Source organism: Cuculus canorus, chromosome 12, assembly GCF_017976375.1.
Source record: "Cuculus canorus isolate bCucCan1 chromosome 12, bCucCan1.pri, whole genome shotgun sequence".
In the NCBI taxonomy this organism is placed as follows: Eukaryota; Metazoa; Chordata; class Aves; order Cuculiformes; family Cuculidae; genus Cuculus; species Cuculus canorus.
This window is the reverse complement of record NC_071412.1, coordinates 1298110-1321971: the sequence shown is the minus strand read 5'-3', so window position 1 is coordinate 1321971 and position 23862 is coordinate 1298110. Positions and strand designations below refer to the sequence as shown.

Genomic DNA, 23862 nt, shown 5'->3' with positions numbered 1-23862 from the left:
GAACATATGAACACTTAGTTTGCACTCAGAGCGGGAAGAGAAAGGGCAAACCTTCCTGTTTTATTTTGCTGCCCCCGTCAGTACAGTGATTTGTCCCAGAGCAAACCCAACTGGTACAACAGACAATGCCTGTTGAAAGGGAGGAATCTGGCACTGGTGCACAGTGATCTAAGGAGGAAATAAATAGTGTGTGTTCTCCAGCAGTGCCACCTAAGGCAGCATGCAGAACAGGGTGGCTGCTGAGGTAGCAGGTGGGTGAGCCGTGTATGTGTGTGAGATAGGGAAGCTTCAATCAGGCCTTACAGTGTAACAGGCATGGTTGGAAGCTCCTGGTTGCCCCCGTAAGCGTGCCCTTGGAGAGTCATCATTCTCATGAGATCTCATCATAAAGGTCTCTTGATAATTTCTGTTCCTTTCCGAGTGAAAGATGGCGAGGGCATAGCATTTTCTTAAAAGGACAGACACGTCCCTCTAGGTACTCACAATAATCTCTTCATCACACGCACCTGTTCTCATAGACTTTCTGGTGGAACTTTGCAAGCTAAGGGTTGCTAAGTTTGAATTCTGCCTGTGACTAAGTACATACAGCTACTGTTGACAGAGTTCCATAGGACTAATCAAGGAACCTGACCCATCCTACAGGGCACATAACTGGTCAGGGCCTCCAAGATGCTGTAGCATACCAAAAGGTATTAAAAGGAACAGTAAAATTCAAAGTTGTCATGTAAGAATTCAAATTACTTTGAGACTCTGCTGACATGTGGTTGGAAGGAAATTATATACTGCATTTTGCATAAGACCTGAATTTCAAAAGCATTATGCACTGAGTTCAACAGCATTTTTGAATGCTCATCAGTGTTGAAATCAAGCCAAGAGTAAATGTTTTTCACATAAAGCAAGGCAAATTAAGCTTTGCAAATAAACTACAATATCTTGTTTAAGTAGCCATCTGTCCCAGTTGGCTTATTAATAATTAGCAACTTAATGTTCATCTCAAACCATGCAGGTAATTGGAGTGATAAGTATTCAAAGAGAAAGGGATGTGTACAAAACAAGGCCGAACAATCTAATCTGCAATGCAGTAGTAGCAAAAATTAGAGTAGAGAGAAAATGGATAGCATTGTGTATTTTCATTGCTATTTACCATTGAGGAAGCACAGCTGTCTTTGTGGGTCTGCGTTTAAATATAAGTAATCAAAATGCAGCACAGAAATGATATCTCCTTTGCAGCTCTTAGTTGAAACAGGTTCGGTGTTGTGGCACTGCAGATTCCCTCTGACGTTCACCCAGGGGCTAGACCTGGATTTGGAAAATGGAACTGGTTTTTTAATTCACTGGGTACTCTTGAACGCTCCCTGCCTCTCTGTTCGTATTGTCTTCTCCGAAAAGATACAGGAAAACAAGCAATTTGTGCTTCTTTAATTTATAAGAGTAATCAACACAGGTGTGAACAATGTAACTTTTCATTTCCTTTCTTGAAAATATTCTCAAATGATGTGTGAGTGAAACGATGATCTACCTTCTGAATTTGATATTGCTTAGTGATGATGTCATCAAACTTTTTCTTCAGGCTCCCCAGCTGTATAAGTAAGAACTTCAGCCAGTGGACAGACAGTGGCCTGGCATTCAGCTCTTTGGAGGTGGAATTATTTTCCCATGGATTCAATAAACAATGTTTTTGTGCTGTTGCAGTTCCAGAAATGTTTTTTTGGTACAGGAAGAGGATTTTAACATCCAAATAATAATGGCTTCCCACAGGAGATACGGTTCTGGATGAATGGAGGAAGGAATGGGAAATTCCTAGAGCAATTGATTTAATAGCTGGTTATAGTTTCATTCCATCAAAGATCTTTTTTTCATATGTGACTTTCTCCTTAGAGATCCTTCAATGTTAAATCTGCAAGGATGGGGGAGGGGGCATCAGATGCCACAGTACTTTATAAAAGAACCACAGCTGTTTGGCCCTCAGCATCTTCTCATGGATGGAGGCATTAAGAAATACATACTGGCACTTTTTTTTTTTCGGTGGGGGACACACAATAATCTGAGAGGCATGCGAAAAATCCAGCAGCAGCATTTCCCTTAGTAAATACTGCATAACATCACAGATACCGGGCACCTGTGCCTCAGTCTGGTCAGGAAATTTCATATCCTTTCCCATCTCAGCAACTTCATTTCCTCTCCTTTGGAAACATTTCAAGAGTCTTAATGATTAGTACAATCGTAAGGGAATGAAGTAGAAGAGATTGCCAATCAGAGGTGCAGCTTGTTTATTTTCTCAAGCTTTGTTTTCCTTCACTTTTATGGCTGTCTTGATACAACAAATCTCTCACATTCTAGCCAGAGTGTGTTGTGGGGCACTCCTGGGAGCGACTGGAAACCAACAGCTGGTTACAGAATCAGTAAAAATCTGGTTTGTAAGTAGGTACTGGGAAAAGAAAAGCCAAGCCCAGCAGACTGATTGCTGACTGGCCAGCAACTGATCAGCAATGCTGTTTTATATTTTTAAGGGGATTGTTCAGGTGAACAGCAAGAGTCACCGCTCCTTTCTGGCAGTTCACAAATCATGAGTAATGGGCTACAGACCTGAGGCCAACCTCCTCAAACATTCTCAGTGCAGAATCCCGCTTCTCGAGGCAACCTGTGAATGAGCCTTTCGCTGGGCAGTGGCAATATCTGCATCGCTTTCAAATGATACACAAACAAAAATTGAGGCAGGCTGATTGTCGTGGGCAGTCAAACAGAAATGGTTATCATGTCATTTGTTACAGTTACCACAAAGCTGTATTAGTCCTGCAGAAGTTACACAGGTTTTGGCTCTTGTAATAAGATGTTTTTCAACTGTGGAGGAATTGCAGTTATTTTAAGAAGAGTAAGAGTGAACTGTACATGAATAACACTGAACTTCACGCTAAATTTGATTTTGGTAAGCAAACTTATCTGGTTTTCAGCCACTGGAGGTCCAATCCCACCCACAATAAAATAAAAGGGAAAATCCACTGGTTTTAGTGGTAACTAAATCAGGCCACAGTTGATGAAAAGGGAGGAACAACAACAACCTCCAGAGGGATGTTCATACTGGGAGACAAAGGTGTTTCACTGGAAATTTGACACCTGCTCTAGAGCATGTGAGGTCTGCAAGGGCCAGACAAAACCAGAACGTGTTGATTTTTATTTTTCTTCTTTGGTTGCTGCACTGTCCTGGCTCCTTCCCTCTCTTTCCCTCACCACCACCACCCCACTCCCTCAAAAAAACCCAAAACCCCCCAAAACCCAAAAGAACAAAAAATCTAAACAAAACAAACACCAAGATTTGAGAAGGAGGAAGAACTCTATTCTAACATGGTGTGTGTTTTGAGGTGTTGAGCATTTTTAAAACTCATTTAAACCTCAGAACCAGAAGGATGATGTCATGGCTAGAGACACAGTCAGCCATAAACGGGGGTTTTCTTTGTAAACTCAGTCTTGAAATTTCACTCAAGAAATCTAGAGGCCAAATTTCAGTGTTACAACAAGGTTGGAGAATTTTAAACATTTACAAACATGCTACAGCAAGAGGATAAAAAAAGTGGATTTGAAAAGAAAATGCACAAGAAGCGAATGAGGCTGCTCTGGTTTCACTGTCAGCACAGCAGTATGCCAAAAATCTAGTAGAATTATGTTTATGCAACCTGAGTCCTGTGCCAAGGGTACATGTCTGGATGAGAAGATGAGAGGGTACATGTCTGGATGAGAAGATGAGAGTGTTCAACTTCTCTGGATGTAACTTCCAAGTAACAAGGCCTGAGCCACTCCTACTGAAATCAAAACCAGTCCTTGACATCAGTGGACTTTGGATCAGAAGCCAAGTATGTAAAATAGGTGACTACGTCAAGGTCTCAGTGAGATTTCAACATATGTAAATGAAGTCAGACTTCAGTGTGGAAGACATAAGCTGGAGGAGGATTCATATGAGATAACACTTCACGGTGGCATCTAGTGCAGAAGCTTAGTCTCCTTCCAGTCTCCATGGGAAGGGAGGAGAGGGAGCAGCACTCCCTCAGGGATGCTCAACATAGTCATCCCCCACCCTGCCCCAAGGGCCTGTCTCTCCAGTGGCTGCTGCGCTCGCCCACTCACCTCGAGATCTTGTTTAGGTGCTTAAAGGCAGATATGGTGAGGCCCCCGCTGGGCCAGCTCACAGTAAAGGTTGAGGGAATGGTACGCTGGGAAATGGGTGTGACTGGGAAGGGAAACTAGGGGATCCAGGGTCTCTGAGCAGCAAATGGAATCGGAGAAAGGGCTTGAAGCCTCCTGTCAGTCTGCTGCGAAAGTGGAATGTAACATGATTTTTTTCTCCCCGATGTCCCAAATCCCTCACACCAAATGTTTGACCTGCCTGTCTTCCTGTCTTAATTAGTCTTCTGCCTTTCTGGGAGCTGGGTCTGTTCTTTTGCAAATGGCAGCACATCAGACAGGGGAAACCTGTCATGTTTATTTTCTAAGCTGTAGGGGGCACCCATTTGAAAAAACTCCCAGCTTATCTAAACGTTTTTGTTTGTATGATTTTGAATTAGGAAGTGTGAGTAATTAGTTAAGAAGATTAAATAAGTCTTAACAACATGCAGTAGCGTGCTTACTTTCCTCCCCCTGCACCCCCCAAAGAATTTCCTGCACAAACCCCAGGCTGCCAAACTGTGATGATACCCTTTCTTTATTTTAGTTTCTCCTAGTGCCACATGCTGATATAGCATCCGTTATTTCAATTCGGACTCATTAAAGGGATTATTTTGTGCCTCATTTTTCGAGAAAATTAATCTGAAGTGAAGAAATTTCAGATTGCATTGTCTGTTGAAACTATACCCACCACAAACATTTTACTCCTTTTGGCTGCCTTATTAAACCCATGGGAAGAAACTTTACTCACAGCACATAAAGGCTTCCTCAAAGTAATTTCTACTTTTGTTTTTCAGTTAATGAAGACTTTATCTGCTCTTAGTAGCATGGTACAGGAGCAATAACACCTTCCAATAGCCCAAGTACTATCTCATGTCTAAGCTCCTAAGGGTTACTTGTCCTTTCACTCGTGGGGCTCTAGACAAGAACATTCACTGTCTTGCTTAGCACTGCATTAGAAATCAGTGTTTCTGAAGCCAGGATGACTGAAAAATTAAGTATGCTGTACATTTCCACTAATAACAAAGAAAAGCCATCACTGAAGGATTTGGGTAAGGATGGCAGTGTTTTTTATGGACTATGATGCTTCATGTTACTTACTGCAACTTGAAAATGAAATTCCTAAAAATCCATTAAATCAGGAGTGCAGAGGAGGGAGTATTTGTTTACAGACTCAGTTATTGGGCTGTCACTGGGCTTTAATGAAGTTGTGGCTATTAAGAACTTGAGCCTGGAAGCCCTTCCATGAGCACTCATTTGAAACGGTGGGAATGAGGAGGGGTTTGTACAAACAAGACTAGTATTACTCTGTGCAGTTTTCAAGTGTTTTGCACCGTTTGTGCATTGCAAGCCTTGTATGCTCATTATGTGTGACATAAAACAGTGTGGTCTATTTATTTGTATATGGGAAACCTGTTCTGCCATTTAAAATAATCTAGCAGAGCATCACTTGTAGGTATCAGTCATTTTAAATGTTCACCACCAGAGAATAAGTTATTACATAGAAATTACCTATGCTACATAAATAAATACCTACTGGGATTTCAGACGCTACAGGCAACACAGAAAAATACAATGGGCAAATTTACTTTGACTGAAAACCTCCGTCTGAGAAAATTACCTTATAACTGCACATGAGAAATTGCTGGAATGTCAACTTCATTTGCAGTGGCCCCTTATGGCCTGATCACCCCTCCCTGGCACGATAAATCACTGGCAAGATCCTTACCTTAACACGTTTGATCTGAGCTCAGCAAGACTTGGTTTTGATGTGAAGAACTCCAGATCTGTTAGGTCAGAGACAAATAGCAGAGCCACTGACCTGCAAAGTGCTAACTCTATATGAGACCCAAGTGAGCAGCCATAAGCTCCTGGAAAGTTTGCCTCCACTTCTACTTTGCATCCTGAATATTTTCAAACATTACTGTTAGCATGTTTTGCTAAACAGTGCTGGGAACATTTCCTTTAATGTTTTTTTGCATCTACAGAATCCACAAAAAGTCAAACAAACGAATAAATGTGCATTTTGAGAAGCATTACTGTGCATAAAATTTTAGAATCATCTGCACTTCAGGGTGATGTGAAATAAAATTCAGTATTTATAAGTTTCTTTATTTCATTTACATCAATGCCTTACACTGGCCCTTTTCTACCCAGACAGTGCTTACTAATATCATAAATAACAGTGTTCACCAGTATGCTCATTAAAGGGACTGAAAGTGCCTGTATCTACATGTCTGTACATGCAGAAATTCAAACTGCTCTTAGAAAAAAATAAAAATAAAAATCCAAGTAATGACATTTGTGTTCAGCCTGAACTCTCATAAAGACCAGTTTTGTGGCCACTCAGGTTTGTGGGCTTGGTTTGAAACTAATCGTTATTGTCCTGGTGAAACAGACACTTATCTCCATAATAAGCAGGGGTGTTATTCTACCAGAAAATAGGATGTTCTTAATGGGCTTTGGGGGAGAATAGCTTTGCATCATCAGCATTAAGTTAAATCACATTAAGTACCCACTTACAACATAGGGATTACCACTTATGACATCTTTGGTGAAAGCCTTTAAAACAAACTGTTGTGTTTGTTAGAAGAAGCTGTGAGATAACAGTTCCCAGAAGTCTGATTTATAAACTCTTTTTGCTCTTCAAGAATATGCAAAGGAACCAAACATCTCTCATTCAAGGCTGCAATGAAATCTCAGAGGCTCGAAATTCTTTTCAATAAAGTCTTAGGAATTAATGATTTATTTACTTTAGAATATTCTTCTGGAGAAAAGAAACCCTTAGCTAGATTCCCTGTCCTCAGAATTCACTTCTGATTTCTCCTCCTGTTCTTTCTATTGATAAACCATTGACCTTACACACACGAAACTGGAACAGGTCATTCCTCTTTTTATTATTCATAAGGCTGATTGGGGAGAACGGGGCTTAAGCTGTCAAAGTACCCTGCTGTGCTTGGATACCTGACAAATTTACACCCCAAAGTACACTGTGGTGCTAAGACTAAAATTGGATGTGAAGCGTTCTTGCAAGAGCCGATTACAGTCCCAAGCAACTGAAACGCTTCAGGGTATAGCAAAATAATGCCAATATTTAATAGAGCTTAACATTTTTATATGTGACTGGCAAGCTATGCCATATAGAGAGTAGGCCTGCATGAAAAATGAGCTCTTCTATTTACCTTTAAATAGAAGCAGACTAATAACTTCAAGTGTGTAAATTAAAAACATGACCCTCACCTTTTGCCAAACATGCAGCATTAAAAAAATGTACTAAGGCAAAACCAAAGCTTAACTATATAGAGGTTTCCTTAAATGAGCAAAGTAGGTTATAAGTCTCGTCAATAAAAAGCCTTCCTTAAAAACAAATGTTCATAAATGCAGTCCCAAGAATTTTTTCCCCATTTCCTTTAAAATTCATGCTTCTTTGCCTCTTTTCTAACCAAATACCCTTCTTCTCTGCTGGAACCCCTTGTAATGATACCAGAATGTCAGCAAACCTCGTTAGTCTCCCTGCTGTTTACAAGACGGGATTTGTGCTCAGTGAGTGAACACAATGACACATGATCACTAAATGGCTAAAACCACCATCAAGACTTTAATCTGAGAAATGTTTCACTCAGACATTGCAAATACTATTGGCATGTGAAGGTATGAAAACGAGAATTAATTACAACAACTGTGTCACCCAATGCCTAGCTTCCTGCAAGGAGCATACCAATAACGAGCTGCTGGAGAAGGTTAATTTCATGCAACCTTTGGCAGTTCTCTCGTATAAGGTATGTCGCCAATTCAATCCATTAAGTAATAACTAAATTCTCATGGGACCTAGTTGAAGTCAAATGTTGTTATTCCAGGTTCACTGCTTTTAGTCTCCCTGAAGACCATTTAGGCAAACAGCTGGAAGAGCTGACTACAAAGGTTCCCAGGCACAGGGAATCACTCTAGGAAAGCAGGTAAAGGCTTCTAACCAGGAAATAAGTTATCAAGGATTTGTCCCGTTGCTCCCTCAAGGCAAGAAATTAACTCTGACAGAGAGCAAAGCATGAACACATTTGTGTTTCTGCTAGAATCCAAACATTAAAACAATTGTCTTCACTGATGGGAGAAAAAGCTGTGCTGCACTGGGTTCCCAGTTGTCATCTAAATAGCAGGGTCTTCCTTCTCTATCCATGTTGGAGTCCCTTACTCAAACAAAACCTTTGAAAGTGAATAGAAACAATACAAGAGGCAACAACCTGGACTTCCACTACTGTCACTGTATTGCACCAATGGAAATACTCCTCCTTGTAACAGAAAAGTACAGAGAAGAGCAACACCACAAGTTCCAGCTTCATTTGAACTCATTATGCAGATCTTCAAGTGAGGTGGGTAGTGCCTCCCAGACAATGCTTAAGGGGACAACAACAGAGACAACTCCTGACAAAGTGACACAGAACTAGGGCAAAGAGCACAAAGAAAGGGCCTCTTCAGCTATAGTGTGTGCACATGTATAGGTGAGTGCACAGAAAAGTGTGCAATTAATACCATATAGAATCGCAAACATGCATCCACATGTAAAAGTTAGCTCTGAAAAATCATCTGTATTTTCATTTCCCAGAATAGCATGTACAGGAAAAGAGGTTTTATTTTCTAGTAATCTGTCTGGTTTAGCAAGAGATCCTGCCCCTGACACTGACCTGCTGTCTGAGTCATGGTTACACTCCCACAAATTTAAACTCCCCCATCTGTGAAGCATCCTTGTCACCAGTTTTACAGTGAGACTGAATCAATTAATGTTTCCTAAAAGCCTTGATATAAGGAGCAGAATATTAACACTTGCAGTTGGGTGATGCTAGCTAAAAATGTCTGTAGTAATGTAACAAATGGGTTTTAAAATCACTGTCAAAGGGCTGGACCACCAAGACTAGGTCATCACCAGCACCTAGTGTTTGTCTCATAACACAATTTCAGATGGACAAGTGAAAAAGCAGAGCTTGACTCTCACCTTTCAGGAAAACAGCATCCCACAGACATCACAAAAGACAGAAGAAGCCGTTAAGTAGCTGTGCGAAAGAAAGTGTGATAAGGACAAAAAGAGGAGGACTGGTGGAAAAGGGGATGAAGGCTTAGCCAGATGTTCTAAAAAAAATTTGTGGTGTTTCTCAGGGTTCCCATAGGCCTGCTGCAATCAGACTTCACAACGGAAGAAACTGCAGAGAATAAATTAAACCTCTTGATCTGGAAAGGCAGATGGTAATTTCTGCGTAGTTTCTAATTGCTCAAGAATAAACTTAAACTGTTTCTCTTACAGCTGAAAAAAACCCACATAAGCAAATGTAAAATGTGTATGCTATAGTATACTGGTAAGTTCTGAAAATACCCAGTGGAATCACAATAGTGATTTTATGCCTGGATGCAAAGAACATTTACAATAAACTCCAAATGTGTTTCAAATAACACAACGAAGTTGTTCCTTAATAAAGCAACAACAACCACTATGTATCCAACTAGCAGTTACATAAATGCCTTCTCAAATCAATTTGACAGTAGAAAGAAGTATTAAAGCCATTTAAAATCCAATTTTTACACTGGCAGAGTGGTAGATGAGAGTGAGGTACAATGTCATGGAGGTGCTTTAGTGGTTGAGCTGAAAAAACTGCAGAGTTTTTCAGCTAACTAGATCACAACTTTTGTCTGGGTCATCTTATAGTTAGGAAAGAAGAGTGCAAGTGCCTATAAACCAGCATAAGAAATCTAAGTGTGAAAGTGAGTGATCTGGACTGTATCACTGAGAGGAGAAGGAACAGCATTTTTGAGCACAGGGGGATGGGAGTTATCAGAGACATACCACAATTTCTAGGTATAAGCTATGTAGGGAGGACAAATCAGGCTGCAGGGAGGGAGCAGTACCTCTGTGTGCAAGGAATTGCGTGGTTCTTTCTTGAAGGAGAAACCTAACGCCTAACATTGAACCATGGATACAGAGGCAGCATAGATCATGAAGGATAATAGCAGGAGTGAAGTACTGACTTCTGGATAAGAGCAACTGAAGTGACATTGAAGTGGTACTGAAGTGGAAAAAGAATGTGAAGGCAGTAAGACTGCTGCAAAAGTAACTGCACATTAGTTCAGTGAGAGCTGCACTGAGATAGTGTCTAGAGAACATAGTTTTCTGTATCCTAATCTAAACAACATTTAACACAGTCCTGTCAAGGACTAAAAATTGAGTCTGAACCCCTGAGAAATGGTTACCACATAAATAATTTTAGCTTCATTGCAGGAGAGAAACACATGAAGAAGTCCTACTCTCTGGGATACTCAACTTCAAGAAGGGATTTTTTTTTTAAAGAGGAAGTAAGTTAGAAACTCCCTGCTTGAAGCTAGGAAATTAAAATCCATAGAATCAGCATGGAGGCTTAAGAATGTGAAAGAGTCAAAGATGATTTGCATTCCCAAGGCTAAAAAGGGGAAGCACAAGCAAGAAAATAAATGGGGTAGCTAAGCAGGAAGGTGCAAGAGGAAATGTAAGCCAAAAAAAGAAACAAAGTTCTAAATTTTAAAAGCTGCAAAACACAAAATGAAAAATTAAACATTGTTACTAAGTATTCTGAAGAAAAATACCCAAAAGGTAGCACAAATAAATCAGCAAAGAGAAGCCTAAGTTTAATAAATAAATAGGCTGTGGGAGAGTCAGCGGATTCCAAAACCAACCTGGCCATAAAAGGTATAAAAAGTAGACTGAAGATACTTCCAGAAATGGCCGCTTATTTTGGGGGTTCTTATTTGCCTGTATCAAGTAGATTCTATTTCTGGCCAAGATGTAATATTTATTAGAGTGTCAAGGGAAGAAAAGCAGAACTCTAGAAGACGACAGTTACAATCCTTATTCTGGGGACCGATCTTTACTAGAACACCACCAATACATCGAAGATCATTGAAAGACCACATCCAAGACAGGAGTGCTTCAGTGCAAATTGTGCTGCAAAGAGTCTCAAAAGAAGCTCCAAACATTAATTAATCAGTTCTTTCGGTTTTCAAAATCTGAGGCGTCAGGAGTTGCACAGAAGCCACTAAGCATACACTAGGGTAGTGGTGATGATGATTATGATGATGTATTAAGCAGTGGTTTTCTCACTGAAGCATGAGAACACAAAGCTATGGTACAGACCTGGAAGGACCTTCCAGCTGGAGAGATGATATTTCAGATGAAATGTAAGCCTTAGGTTCTGACCAGTTCTAGGCACCTGAGGCCAAATTTAAGGTATGCTTAGCTATCCATAAGAGGATAAATTGAGGGTTTCTTATGACAGTCACATAATACCTGTATTTACCTGAAACAGCAAATAGCTCTGCTTTGGAAAGAAATGAGTTTCACTTTAGAATGAAGCCTTTACCTGTATAAATATGTGTACTTGGAATTTCCGTAGGTAAAGGCACTTTGAGAGTTTCTGAGTGAAAACAGAGGGATTTTGTGTAATCATTGTGAGATGACCAGAGCATGATAAGAGGACAGATCTCCCTGGGATTCTCTTACCATCCAACTTCAGCAAGGAGACTGTGGCCTGTTCTCCCGTGAAAGACTTCCTAAGTCTTTGTGACTTTCCAAATGGATTTTAAATTGGGGCATACTGGAAATCCACATGGAAATTAGAAAAGTATATCCTTTATGTAACCACAACACCTGCTGTAGGTCTCATCACAGCTGTCCCACCAAGATCCCTTTAGATTCTGAGTTCAATTCAAAGTCTCCATTACCTTTGAATCCCTCACAGATTAAGCTCTAGTGGTCAGTGTGGTCCCTGTGTTTTAACCTCCAGCTGAGGTCAACTGAGATTGAGCTGACCTTAAACATTTTCATTTGGGTCACAGAATTTGATGTGGATGGTTCCCTGCTCTCAAGTATTTTCTCACTTCAGTCCAACAAATCTGGAATGTATTATGTTTCAAGTCATAAGGTAAAAATCTAGTTCACTAGGCTCTCTGGGAAAGGAACTGACTTCAAGTGAACAAGAATGAAGTCCTTTTTTTCTTTTGTCAGTTGGAGACTGTTTCAGTAATGCTACTGCAGCAACTCTTTGATGTGGCTTCATGTATCATATATTTAGTAATGAAGTGCTCCTACATTTAAAGTTTTGTTACACTTCATAACTTAAAATTGATGTGTCGCATTCATGTCACAAAGGTAACTTGCTATCCGAAGTAACAGAAAATGCTGGTCAGTAGAAATACATTTTTAGATAAATGCTGAAATATGAAAATTATGTTTTGGAGAAAAAAAAATTAGATATATGCAGTCCAAACAGGAATTTCTCTGTTTATTTGAGTAAGCACAAAAGCAATGAATGGTGGGGCCCTTAGGTGGCAATCATCTTTCTCCATATAATACTTAGTGGTAAGCCTTCATGTAGCAATCGATTTGTGCTTGAGTAGGGTTGCCAGCACTTATTGAAGGATTCCTCATGAGAAGACTGCACCGAACTACAACTTTCTAAAGACTTTTTAGAACCTTTACACATCTGTGCCTGTATTATGTTTGCATAGCTTCCTTATAACACTGTCTCTGCACAAATGCATTTATTGTCTCTCATTACTTTCAGCTGAACTAAAGCTGATGTTTTGGTTATTTGTTTCAGAGAGCGAGTTCCACTCTTTAAAAAAAAAGTTGTGTTTTTTTAGAAATGGAGAGAATTAAACAATTTGCAAGAAAATAAATAGCGAAACATTACAGTTCAGTCTTAGGAAAGGTAGCTGCAAAACTATAAGAGAAGAAATGTGACTTTATGCAGGATCTGAGTAAGAATTTATGATATGGACCACTGAACTCATCTTTTGTCATTTATCTCTATAAACCAGTGAGATTTCTTGAAAGATAGTTAGTCAAATGAGGAGCCGAGATGAATCAGTGGATATAATTTATTTAGACTTTAAAAAGGCTTTTGATGATAAAGTCCTTAGCAAGAGGCTATTAAGGAAAGTTAGCAACCATATGGTGAAAGATAAAGTCCTGCCACGGATTAAAAAGTGGTTAAGAGATAAGATAAAAAGATTGGAAATAAATGGATAATTCTCCCTGGAAAGAGGTTAATAGCAAGGTGCCCCTTCATTACTGTGACTAGCAATCGATATCTTGGTTCACCTGCTTTTGCAGGTCATTAATAGTAAGGTACATAGCTTGCAGATAAAAATATTCAGACTAATCAGAGTACTGAAGAAAATATCACCAGGGCTGAAGTTTAAAGGCACTTGGGCAACTCAAGGGTAGATTAAATTTGCCAAATGTAGTAAACGCAAAGCAAAGCCTGTTGGAAGGAAAGGTTCAAACTACTTGTCACCATTGAGATGTTCCCAGTGACTTGCAGTGTCTCTGGACATCTTGTTGAAGGGTGACTGTGCGCTGTAAAGAAGAGAAGACAGAGACGATGGTTCCATTGTGTGGTGCCACTAGGAACACAGCAGTTCATGACAGCAAATAACTTCAAACCGGCAGAACCTACTAAGGTATGTGGGGAACAGTTTTGCATGGACAGGGAGATGGACAACCTGATCATCAAGAATTTTTGGACTGCTGGGATTTTTTTTTTTAAATCAGAGAACATGGATACAGCAAGACAAAAATGTAATATGGCAATGTACTAGGAGTAGTTCCCACTTCTGTGGGAAATGCTTCTGAAGGGCAGAAAGGAATAGAGAATTAAAGAGGGGTTTGTTTTTTTTATTGTCAGAAAAAAGTGTGCGTTTAAGACATTATCCCAACTCAATAGTCCAATAGTTAAGGTCAGTGCTTAAGCAGCCACAGGTCTTGGATCAAATCCTTGCTCTGTGCTACATCATGAGTATTCTTGGAGTAAAGACCCGAATCCTACTTTTCCTCTATGAGTGTCCCACTTGGCTATCATGTTGATATCTCTCAGGGCTCAGAAATACTCAAAAGTGAATTATCCAACAGGAGAGAATGTGTGACTCTTTCCAATGATAGCCAAAGGTGGATAGCATCCAAAATTGGGACCTATTCACCATCAGAACATAGGGATCCACATTCAGGTTTCTGCTCTTTTTGCTTCAGAGCCAGGAGTATGAATTTTGCTGCACATCAGCTCGAGCAAGCACTCCAATTATTACTGAACTTCTGGTTTTGGTATGCAAATAAATATATTAATCTTTTGTACTGGAATACTTGAAATCATAAACATTTTTGCAAAGATGAGAAAAACAGTAATTGGGGAGCTCTTGTCCTTCAGTAATTTATCTTACCTTACAGACTCAATAAAGAAGAAAATTTCCCTCTAGTCAGCAATACAGTTTGATGTACAGTTTGACGCATTAAACCAGTTTGCATTTTCCCTATAGATTCAGTCTTTCCCTAAAGATTCAGCACAGTGAGAGGTCACTGCTACAGTATTTATCTTCTCAGTAATATAGTAGTTATCTACGGTTGTTGCCAGTTTCAGCCTGGTAGTTCCTCTGTTTTTAACACTCATGAATTAACATGGATATAGCAGCTGTATAGGAGTAAGCAAGGGCGAGGGACTGGATATGCAGAAAAATACAATTGTTTTTTGATCCCTCGTGCAAAACCTGCATAAATTTGATTTGTGCAGGCAGGTTTGGGAGTAAAGAAAGAGTCCTATTTTCAGGCTGTTAATTAGAAAGAAGTGCATAAATACTTTGCAATAGCTATGAACACGCTAGAAGAGAACTCAAACTGTAGATTTAAACAAAAGTAAATCTAAACACAGTATATCTCCTAAAACTTCGTATAGGATGATACAGAGGGATATATCTAGTGTCAGCATCAGATACTTAAGTATTCCACAAAGGGGAAAAGTAGCTGCTCTATTTGTTCATTCTTATGCAACCATCTCTAATTTTCTATGCTGTCTTTTGTGACTGGACAGCGCTCACTGAGCTGACCCCCATGGCTAGCCGATTCCTTCTGGAGCTGACTTCAAAAGGCAATAAGGTAGTGAGCTCTTTCAGGGAAAGACAGGTGGGAAATGACCTGTATTCATCACTTACCTGAGTTTTGCCAAAGCTGTCATTTTTTGACCTGAAGACAAAAGATTCTGCATATTGCTGTAAATAAAAGATTTCCTGCCTCGTATCTTAATGTCACCCTAGAATTTTATCTGGAAAACACATGCTGGAATTTTTGGTGAAAAGAATTTATAACAGTGTTCTGCAGCATTCATTTTTGGGCAAGGCCAAGAAAGCACAACGGGAATGAAAATACAGAAACTTAGTGAAAAAACAACACTTCAAACCCAAATACTTATCATATAAGAAACTGAAATCTATTTGTTAGTTCTTGTCTATCCAGAAGGAGGTTGCTTACACTTCATACGAACTGCTATATGCAGTTTTCTGTTACATTTCTGGGTAGTTGACCTGGTCTGTGTTTAGGAACTGACCTCATTTTAGCCTGTGGTATAAGAGTAGAGGCAAACCTATAAATCTTTTACACAGAGGACAAAAAAAAGATACGGTTATCAGTCAATTCACAGGCTATTACTACAGAACCATTTATGTAGTTCTTCACTGCCACGGCACTTTAACTGCATCTCTTTATAAAAAGCTTGCAAAACCACAATTCTGCAACTTTTCCTTATGCTAAAGTTCTTCAACTCTTTCTCAGACTTATATCAGCTGGCAAGCAAGAAACAGAACATCCAGCTGGATTAGTGTCCCCAGCAAGGTGTAAACAGAGAACAGTTGCTAACTCAGTTATGTGAGGTAGTGACAGAGCTAGGAAAAGACAGAACTCTGGGGTCCTCCTTTTATACCAAGCTCTCTTTTAACATCAATGTGACTTACTAAACCCGCTATGAAAATACTTTGTAAAGCAGATTGGATTATACCATAACAAAGGAAAGTTTTCCTGCAGAAACCCCGTTAGCCCCCCAAATGGAGATAGCAGGAGGAAAACACTATGAAGAGCTCAGTCTATTGGGTTGATTCTGCATAGACAGTCAGATAGTTGGGAAAGGCTTAAGTGCCAGGAAGGAGAATGGAGTTTTGTAACACCATAACAGAGGGAGGCATCAATATAAAACTAAGCTGAGAGCCCTCTGATCGCTGTCAGAAGCTATCAGGTTCTCAGAGCCATCAGCTCAGGGGTGTGCTTCCTGTATAAAACATGCCAATAACGTATCCTTAGTGGATGTCATGCTACAGTTTACCATGCACATCTGATATTTCTGGCATAAAGTTGACATTTGCAGAACCATGACTTGTTGGCAGGGAGTGGGCTGGATCCCCTTCCTACCTACATGATCCCTTACATATGGAGCACAGTGCTGCCAACACGCTCCCAAGTCTGAGAAGGGCTTGCTGTGCCTCAGTGGTGCAGAATAACCTAATACCATGCAATACCGGAAGATCTCATGTTCTGCAGATGCAAATCCTCCCCAAATGTTAAAGTTAAGTAGATAATTAAAGATTCATCACAACAAAAGAAAGATAATCTTGCATGTAGCCATTTTAGTAGTTGCCAGCCTTAACCCTGTATGCTTGGATGCTGATCTTCATGTCTGGTTCACATCCTGTTCACCAGTGCTTAGTACGTGCATCTGAGCCACCTTATTTTTTCACAGAGATCATGTCAACGTACTAAAAAGCTAGGAAAAAATATTTTACATGGCTGTTTTTTTCTTTTAAAGAAGCAAAGGCTGACTCCTGATATTGAACACCTTAAAAAAAATGCAACCGTGCAGTTTTCATCACTAAATATATTTTCGCTAACCAATGAAAAGCTGCATTGTCTCTGTGTGCTGCATCAGGTGTACAGATCAGAATAACTCAACACACAGTTTTCTGCCCACTTCAGAAAATCCACCAGAGTAATATTTCAAAAGTTCCAATATTTCTGCGAAATAATCAAGTACATGAAAATTACATGGGTAGTATTTGTTTTCTCTATGTTCTTGGAAGGAGCTTCCACAGGAATTCCAAGGTAATGCATTGTTTCAAAGATTAATGAATAACAAATTTACTTTTCTTCCCCAGTACATATCACAAACCTTTAACAAATCTCATTAATAGATTTTTGAAAATGTAATATGTTGTATAAGCTAACAAAACTGCCTATGTCCCAAGTTTAGAATTCCAGAAATTTAATTTAACTGGCAAAAACATATTTTAAAATTAGTTCACTTAGTTTAAATGTTCACAGATACCTCTATTATTCATAAAGAATTAAATCCCAAATGGTTAAGATTTTATGTTCAGAGACAGCTGTAATAAAAAGTTCAAGAATTCTGTGTCCTGGTTGTGTATTTAAAATTCTCAGCTAACAAGCAGGAGAGAGGCTGCTAGGAATGCTTGCAGATGTCTGATTTTACAAGGTTTGGAGTTTTGGTTGTTTTTTTTTTTACTAAAGTGCTTTAGCCTAATGTTATTTATTGTTTATGGAAGCCGGTTGTCATTTAAGACATGAAGTGACCACTCCCCCAACAGAAAGAATCAAGTTACAATCCATTATTTGATTTTTGATTGTTTTTCTTTGTAATAGGTGGGAAAGTGGATCCTGGATAAAAGTCCTGCCCAAGACAAGACTCCAAACTGAAGGCTCCAATTATCTAGAAATAATTTTTATTTCCTGCAGAGAAAGAGAAAAAAGGAGGGAAGAGAGAGACAGACAGAAAAACAGAGACAGAGGATATGCTAAGTGAAATATCCGATACCTGTCCTAAACCAAATTTCTCGTAAAAGCAACCAGGAGTTCCCTGATATCTCAAAACCAAGCTTAGAAGAAACATGTTGCTGTTGGTTTTGGCTTAATATTGAATGAAAATAACTTTATTTGACTTGTTCCATTAGTACATAAAATGTGTAACATCTTACATATTTCTGAGGCGATGGCACTATATATTCTCAATTGTTATAGGTTACTATCCAGCTTATGTTGTCACAGACGGGAAGATCTGTTTGCTGATGACTCTTATCTTTTTCAAAGACTTTTAGGACCAGTTCTCTAGATTCAGAACAGAGAAACGCAAGTACACTTATCATGCAAACTGACTGTGATACTACTCTCGAGTACTACCCACTGAACACCCCTGAAGCATATCTTACCCTGAAACCAGCAATAAACAAAATTCACACCAAATACCACTAGCACAGTATGGTTGCTCCCAAAGTGCAACACCACACATCAAATAAATGCTTTCCTTATTTGTTTAAATGATTTTCTAAGAAATTATATAAAAGAATCCATATGCATCTTTTCATTTGCATATTGCAGTTTATGTTACAATGTAAAGAAATCTAAAATAGTTTGCTTTCCTCTGAAACATTCCTCTAGAACATGGAATTGCTGTAACAAATTGGAGGACAAATTAGTTTTGGCACCCGCTTAAAAAAAGAGAAAAGATGAAAAGCTTTTAAAGTGATGATATGGAGGAAAAAATTACACTGCATCTGCCAAAATGAGTTTCCTATCAGCTTTAGAGCTCCTGAAGTTGTATTTCCAGTAGATAAAAATGTTATCACCTTTTTCCAGTACTGACGTGCTTATTTTCCTATTAAGTTACTCGGTAATTAGAAACAAAGTCTGACACGTTGTAATCTGTTTGTACAATACATTTGAAGTTTCTCCAACAGAAATGAAAATATTCCCTGACTAAAGACACCAAAGATGCAAAAGTTAAATATCTATAAACGAATTTAAAAATTCAAACTGCATTTACAAACCAATGACTGCTCTTGAAATCCATTTCAACTGACAAAACCAATTTAGACCCATAAAAAACTACAGAAAAGCAGCAGATTTCTCTACACTGACCCACTGGGTTTGTTCTTAACCCTCTCTTTATGAAAATCAGCCTCAAAGGTTAGGAGGAAAAAAATATGCCCTCCTGCAGTATTGTTCAAGGATGTATCGAAGTCTCATGGAAGTTAACAGAGAGACCTGTTTCAGTGCTGTAACAACCTGGTAGTGTTAAGAGTCCTCTAGGAATTGTAAAAGAGTCCCTTGGGTACACGGGGTAATTCAAGAAAGAAAACATTTTCATATTCTGATTGAGACATACAGGTATGTATAGCAAATTCCCTTGAAGTGCATCAAAAGCAACTGAAGTGCCTTCAAGAACTACTGATTTTGCACTGAAAATAAACTCCCAAAGCTCAGCAGAAAACACTTCTCTTAAAGAGAAGTGGCAAAGTCAGTCCCAACAGACTGAATTTGATTCTCTATTATCCTGTGGTTTTTCAGATGGTTATAGGGTAAGAATCTGTTTCCTTTATTACAGATTGAAGGCAGTCTTGGAGGAGTTTTTTTATCTCTCCACTCAAGTTGGTCAGGGCAGAACGAAACTGGGTTTAAGGAAAAAGAAAAGGAAACATTTTAAGGAAGGAAAGGGGGAAAAAGGAAACTGAGTTTAAAGGAAACTGGGTTTAAGGGGAGAAAAAGGAAAGATTTTGAGGGAGAAAGGAAAGATTTTGAGGGGGAAAAAAGGAAAGTCATTTTAAAGGGAGAGGGGGACGTGTTTTAAGGGGAGAGGGGGAAGCGTTTTAAGAGGAAAAACTCATTTTAAGGGAAAAAACTCATTTGAAAGAAAAAAACCCCTCATTTTGGTGGGAAAAGGAAACTCATTTTGGGGTAAAAAGAGACTCTAATTTCCCTTTGGGCCCCCAAACTCACCTTGGTGTACTTGATCTCGAGGTTGAGAGCGGGCGAAGGCAGCAGCTGCAGAGATGCCATCAGAGCGGCGGGATCTGCCTTCACCTCCCCTGGCATCTCAATTTTACTGGATGTCATCTTCTCGAGGCGGGGGGTTTTTATAGAACCCGCTCTGACCCGGGATGGGGTGTTTGTTTTTTTTTTTTTCCCCCCCACCCCCCCACCCCCCTTCAAGCCGGCGCTGAGGATGCTGCGGTCTCTGTATATAGGCAGGTGTCAAAGCCGGGGCTGCTCTCATTGGACATGGGGCAGAGCTGGGGGCAGGTCCAGCCTACCTAGAGGCAGGGCGGGTGGCCCCGAGCCCTCAACGCGCCTCACGGCGCGTTGAGGGCTCGGGGCCACCCGCCCTGCCCATTCGGGAGCTTCTCCCCCTTGCTCAGCCCCTCAGTGCCCGGCGAAGAGGGACACGCAGCCTCCCGCCCCCCCCACCTGCCGCCATTCCATCCCCGGCCGCCTGCTGCCCCCTGCCGGCCCAGCAACAGCAGCGACGCCAAACGTATCCACCGCTAAATCACGTCCACGAGCACCTCGTCTACCCGTCCCTCCAGGGACGGGGACTCCACCACCTCCCTGGGCAGCCTCTGCCAGTGCTTGAGAACCCTGTCTGTGAAGGAATTCTTCCTAATGGCCCATCTAAACCTCCCCTGATGCAGATTGAGGCCATTCCCTCTTGCGCTGTCGCTTGGGAGAACAGACCAACATCCACCTCTCAACAACCTCCTTTCGGGCGGTTATAGAGAGCAATGAGGTCTCCCCTCAGCCTCCTCCAGGCTAAACAACCCCAGCTCCCTCAGCCGCTCCTCATAACTCTTGTTCTCCAGCCCCTTCACCAGCTTCGTCGCTCTTCTCTGGACACACTCCAGAGCCTCAATGTCTTTTTTTATAGCGAGGGGCCCAGAACTGAACCCAGGATTTGAGGTGCAGCCTCACCAGTACTGAGTACAGAGGGAGAATCACTTGCCCGATCCTACCGGCCAAGTCCTATCAGGACAAGTCCTGCAGCCCAGATGGGGCTTTCTCCTTTCTTGAAAGCTCTTTGCAAAAGGAAGAGGCCTGAAGGGCAGAGTCATAGAATGAACCGTAGAATGGTTTGAGTTGGAAAGGACCTTAAAGATCATCTAATTCCAACTCCCCTGCGATAGGCAGGGACACCTCCCACTAGATCAGGCAGAACAATTTATTCAAGTGACAACCCCCTGTTCCCAAGTTATTGTTGTGGGGAGAGGAGAGCCCTCTGAATGGGAGGCCACACGGTGCAAGAGGCTGCGCATCCCCTGCAGTGGGTTACTGGGAAGTCAGCACCCAAACAAAGCCACATGCCACCACTGACTGGGCTAACGGACATCAGAAATTTATGGTCAAAGCCCTTCCCCCTTCTCTCTGATCAAATCTTCTCAGCAGGAAAGCCTACAAAGCCCAGACCGTTTTTGTTACTTCAGGCAAAATCAATAAAGTTCTGCTTACAGATGCAAACACTCCCAACGCTTTGAAACCGATCAGATGTCACGTTTAGAAGTTATCACATTGCAGGTAGATAAACAGAGAAAAGACACTAAAGCATACAGCTGTCTAAAGTTGGCAAAACAAAGCAGCAAGAAATATACCAAGCGACCTGTTTACTGACCTAGTCAAGAATAAACAATGGGACCTGGCCATGTTTTAATTTTGTTATGTTGTCCATTTGTTGACTCCATAGATGTTTCTTGTGCTGTGTTTTACAAGTTTGTGGATAATTGAAAAGACAGTCCCAGCCTTCTCTTCGTGTTTGTACAGGAGCATGAGACAAAGGTTGCTTCTGCACAGGCAGGCAGGACAAAATACAGAGTGCCATTTAAGTAACTTCAGGGTTAATATCCATAGTTCTGTAAAATCCCAGCTCAATAATGAAGAAGGAGACTGCAGATTTTGCATTCTCTCGTTTTTCTTTCTTTTTTTTCTTGACAGAGGAAATGGATCCATAATACTGTGCTGTAATGTGACATGTAGAGCTGTCAAATTATGACACTTGGGATGAGTGAGACTTTTAAACGTCAGAAATTCAATTTTTAATGGCACACTGGCAACACAGACCTAACACTTCATCACAAGGATGACACCTTCTAAAAGCTGTTTTAAAATAAATCAGAGTGGGGATGTGCTCCTTCAAAAGGAGACTGCATTTAAACAAGTTTCAGGAATGAGGAAACTGTGTAACAGGTTCATTATTAAATGCCCTCCATAATGTTCAGGAGATTTTGGTGAGAAGGGATTCCAGTACATGGGGAGATGCAAACCCACGTAATCTGGAGCTGCTTAAGCAACCTCCATCAACTACTGGTCGTGCAAACCACATTCCTCTTATACCTAAAAGCAAGTCAGTTTGCAAAAACATTTGGTACCTTCTTTAGACTAACTGCCACCTGCACCTCATTGGAGTTCCTCAGGTGGAGAACGGCACTGTGCTCACCACGCTGCAGACTCTTGGTCTACAGCCAGCTTCAGAGGGGTCCCCAGAACATGGCAAATGTGCCATTCCTCTTCCCAACAGCAAGCAACCAACCGCAGTTCCTCTTCTATCACCTGGGAAGACAAGGATGCAGGCCTTAGCACTGAGACCACAAATGGGTTCTCATCAAATACAATAGTAGCTTAGCCTAACAGAATTAGAAGCAAGGTCTGTAGCGCTGTTTTGGATGCAGTAAGGAGTCCAGCTCGGTGAGCTGCTTCAATGATTCCGCACTACACTGAGTACTTCATGACAGCAAATTGAGTCATGGCTTCAAATCATAGAATCATAGAATCATAGAATCATAGAATCATAGAATAATTTGAGTTGGAAGGGACCTTAAAGATCATATAGTTCCAACCCCCTGCCATGGGCAGGAACACCTCCCACTGGCTCAGGCTGCCCAAGGCCCATCCAACCTGGCCTGGAACACCTCCAGGGATGGGGCAGCCACAGCTTCCCTGGGCAGCCTGGGCCAGGGCCTCACCACTGATCATGTAAGGGACTACTTAATATTTAGTGCGATTTCTTTGTGGAAGGAATTACTGCTCCTATTGCCTTGGACATTAGGGCAACAATTCAGTAACAACAATGAATACAGAAGTAAAGCAATTAATTTGTGAAAGAAAAAAAATAAATGTGAGTCCAACAATTGCCAAGAAGAGAAAGAACAGAAACCATCTGCCAGGTTCGGCCCTAGTTCTGCAGTCTCTAAACACCCTCACAGGGCAGAGAAACCACTTATTCTTGTTGCATTCCTGTAGTTTCTGGGATGCTTTGTGTGAATTGGCAATACTAAATCAACTGGCAACTAAGTCAGACTGGCTTATTTTCTTTCACATGAAAGGATTTTAATTAAACTCCTACTTAGACAGCGAATCAGGAAACAAATATATTTGCAGATTGTAAAGCCAAAGATATTACTGTTTTAACACTTTGTGAAGAAATAGCTGTCAAAAAAAATGAAGAACAACCAAGTGACATTGTTTCTTGCTTCAGTGTTGGAATTTAGGCCAAGATCAAAATCATTCTTGAAGAGTTTTATTTTTATATTTAGAGCAATCTGAACGTACAATTTGAAGCATTACTTTTGTTTCATTTACAAGTCTCAATTTCTCCACCCACCCCTCAGCAATTGGCATTATTTACAGACAAGGACATAGACGTTGCTTATACAGACTCTGATAGAAACAGGACATCTGGTAGCTAGAGAAAGTGCAAAAGCCAGAAAGGTGATGTTGAAGACAATGTAGGTGTAATTAAGGCACCCCTGGCTGCCCAGTCAGAGTACCAGTATTTTTCTGCTCTAGAGTGCTGTGTCTGTATTGCCTAAAGGGAGTCATAGTGGGACTGCATGAAACTATTTGTATCTCAAATACCTCTTTTGGGTAGAGAAGCTCTACCAAAGCATATCCTGATACACCACTGAAACGGACAGTGGCTACAGCAGCTCCAACAACACAGAGCTCTTTGTTCTCACCACTTCAAATCTGTGAATATATTTCTTGTGCTCCTGAGTGAGCTCCAGACTCCAAGCACTTTGTCACACACATGAAGGAATTGA

At 40.6% G+C, this 23862-nt stretch overlaps 1 protein-coding gene across 1 annotated transcript in view; it reads right to left on the bottom strand.

Annotated features, from left to right (window-relative positions):
* ALDH1A2 (aldehyde dehydrogenase 1 family member A2) overlaps window positions 1–19950 on the bottom strand; it is a 56706-nt gene extending 36756 nt beyond the window's left edge. The window contains exon 1 of the mRNA XM_009563695.2: window positions 19775–19950. Coding sequence (XP_009561990.1) covers window positions 19775–19891 — 117 coding nt within the window. The 5' untranslated portion in view covers window positions 19892–19950. The remainder of the gene's footprint in view (window positions 1–19774) is intronic.
* Between the last annotated feature and the right edge of the window lie 3912 nt (window positions 19951–23862).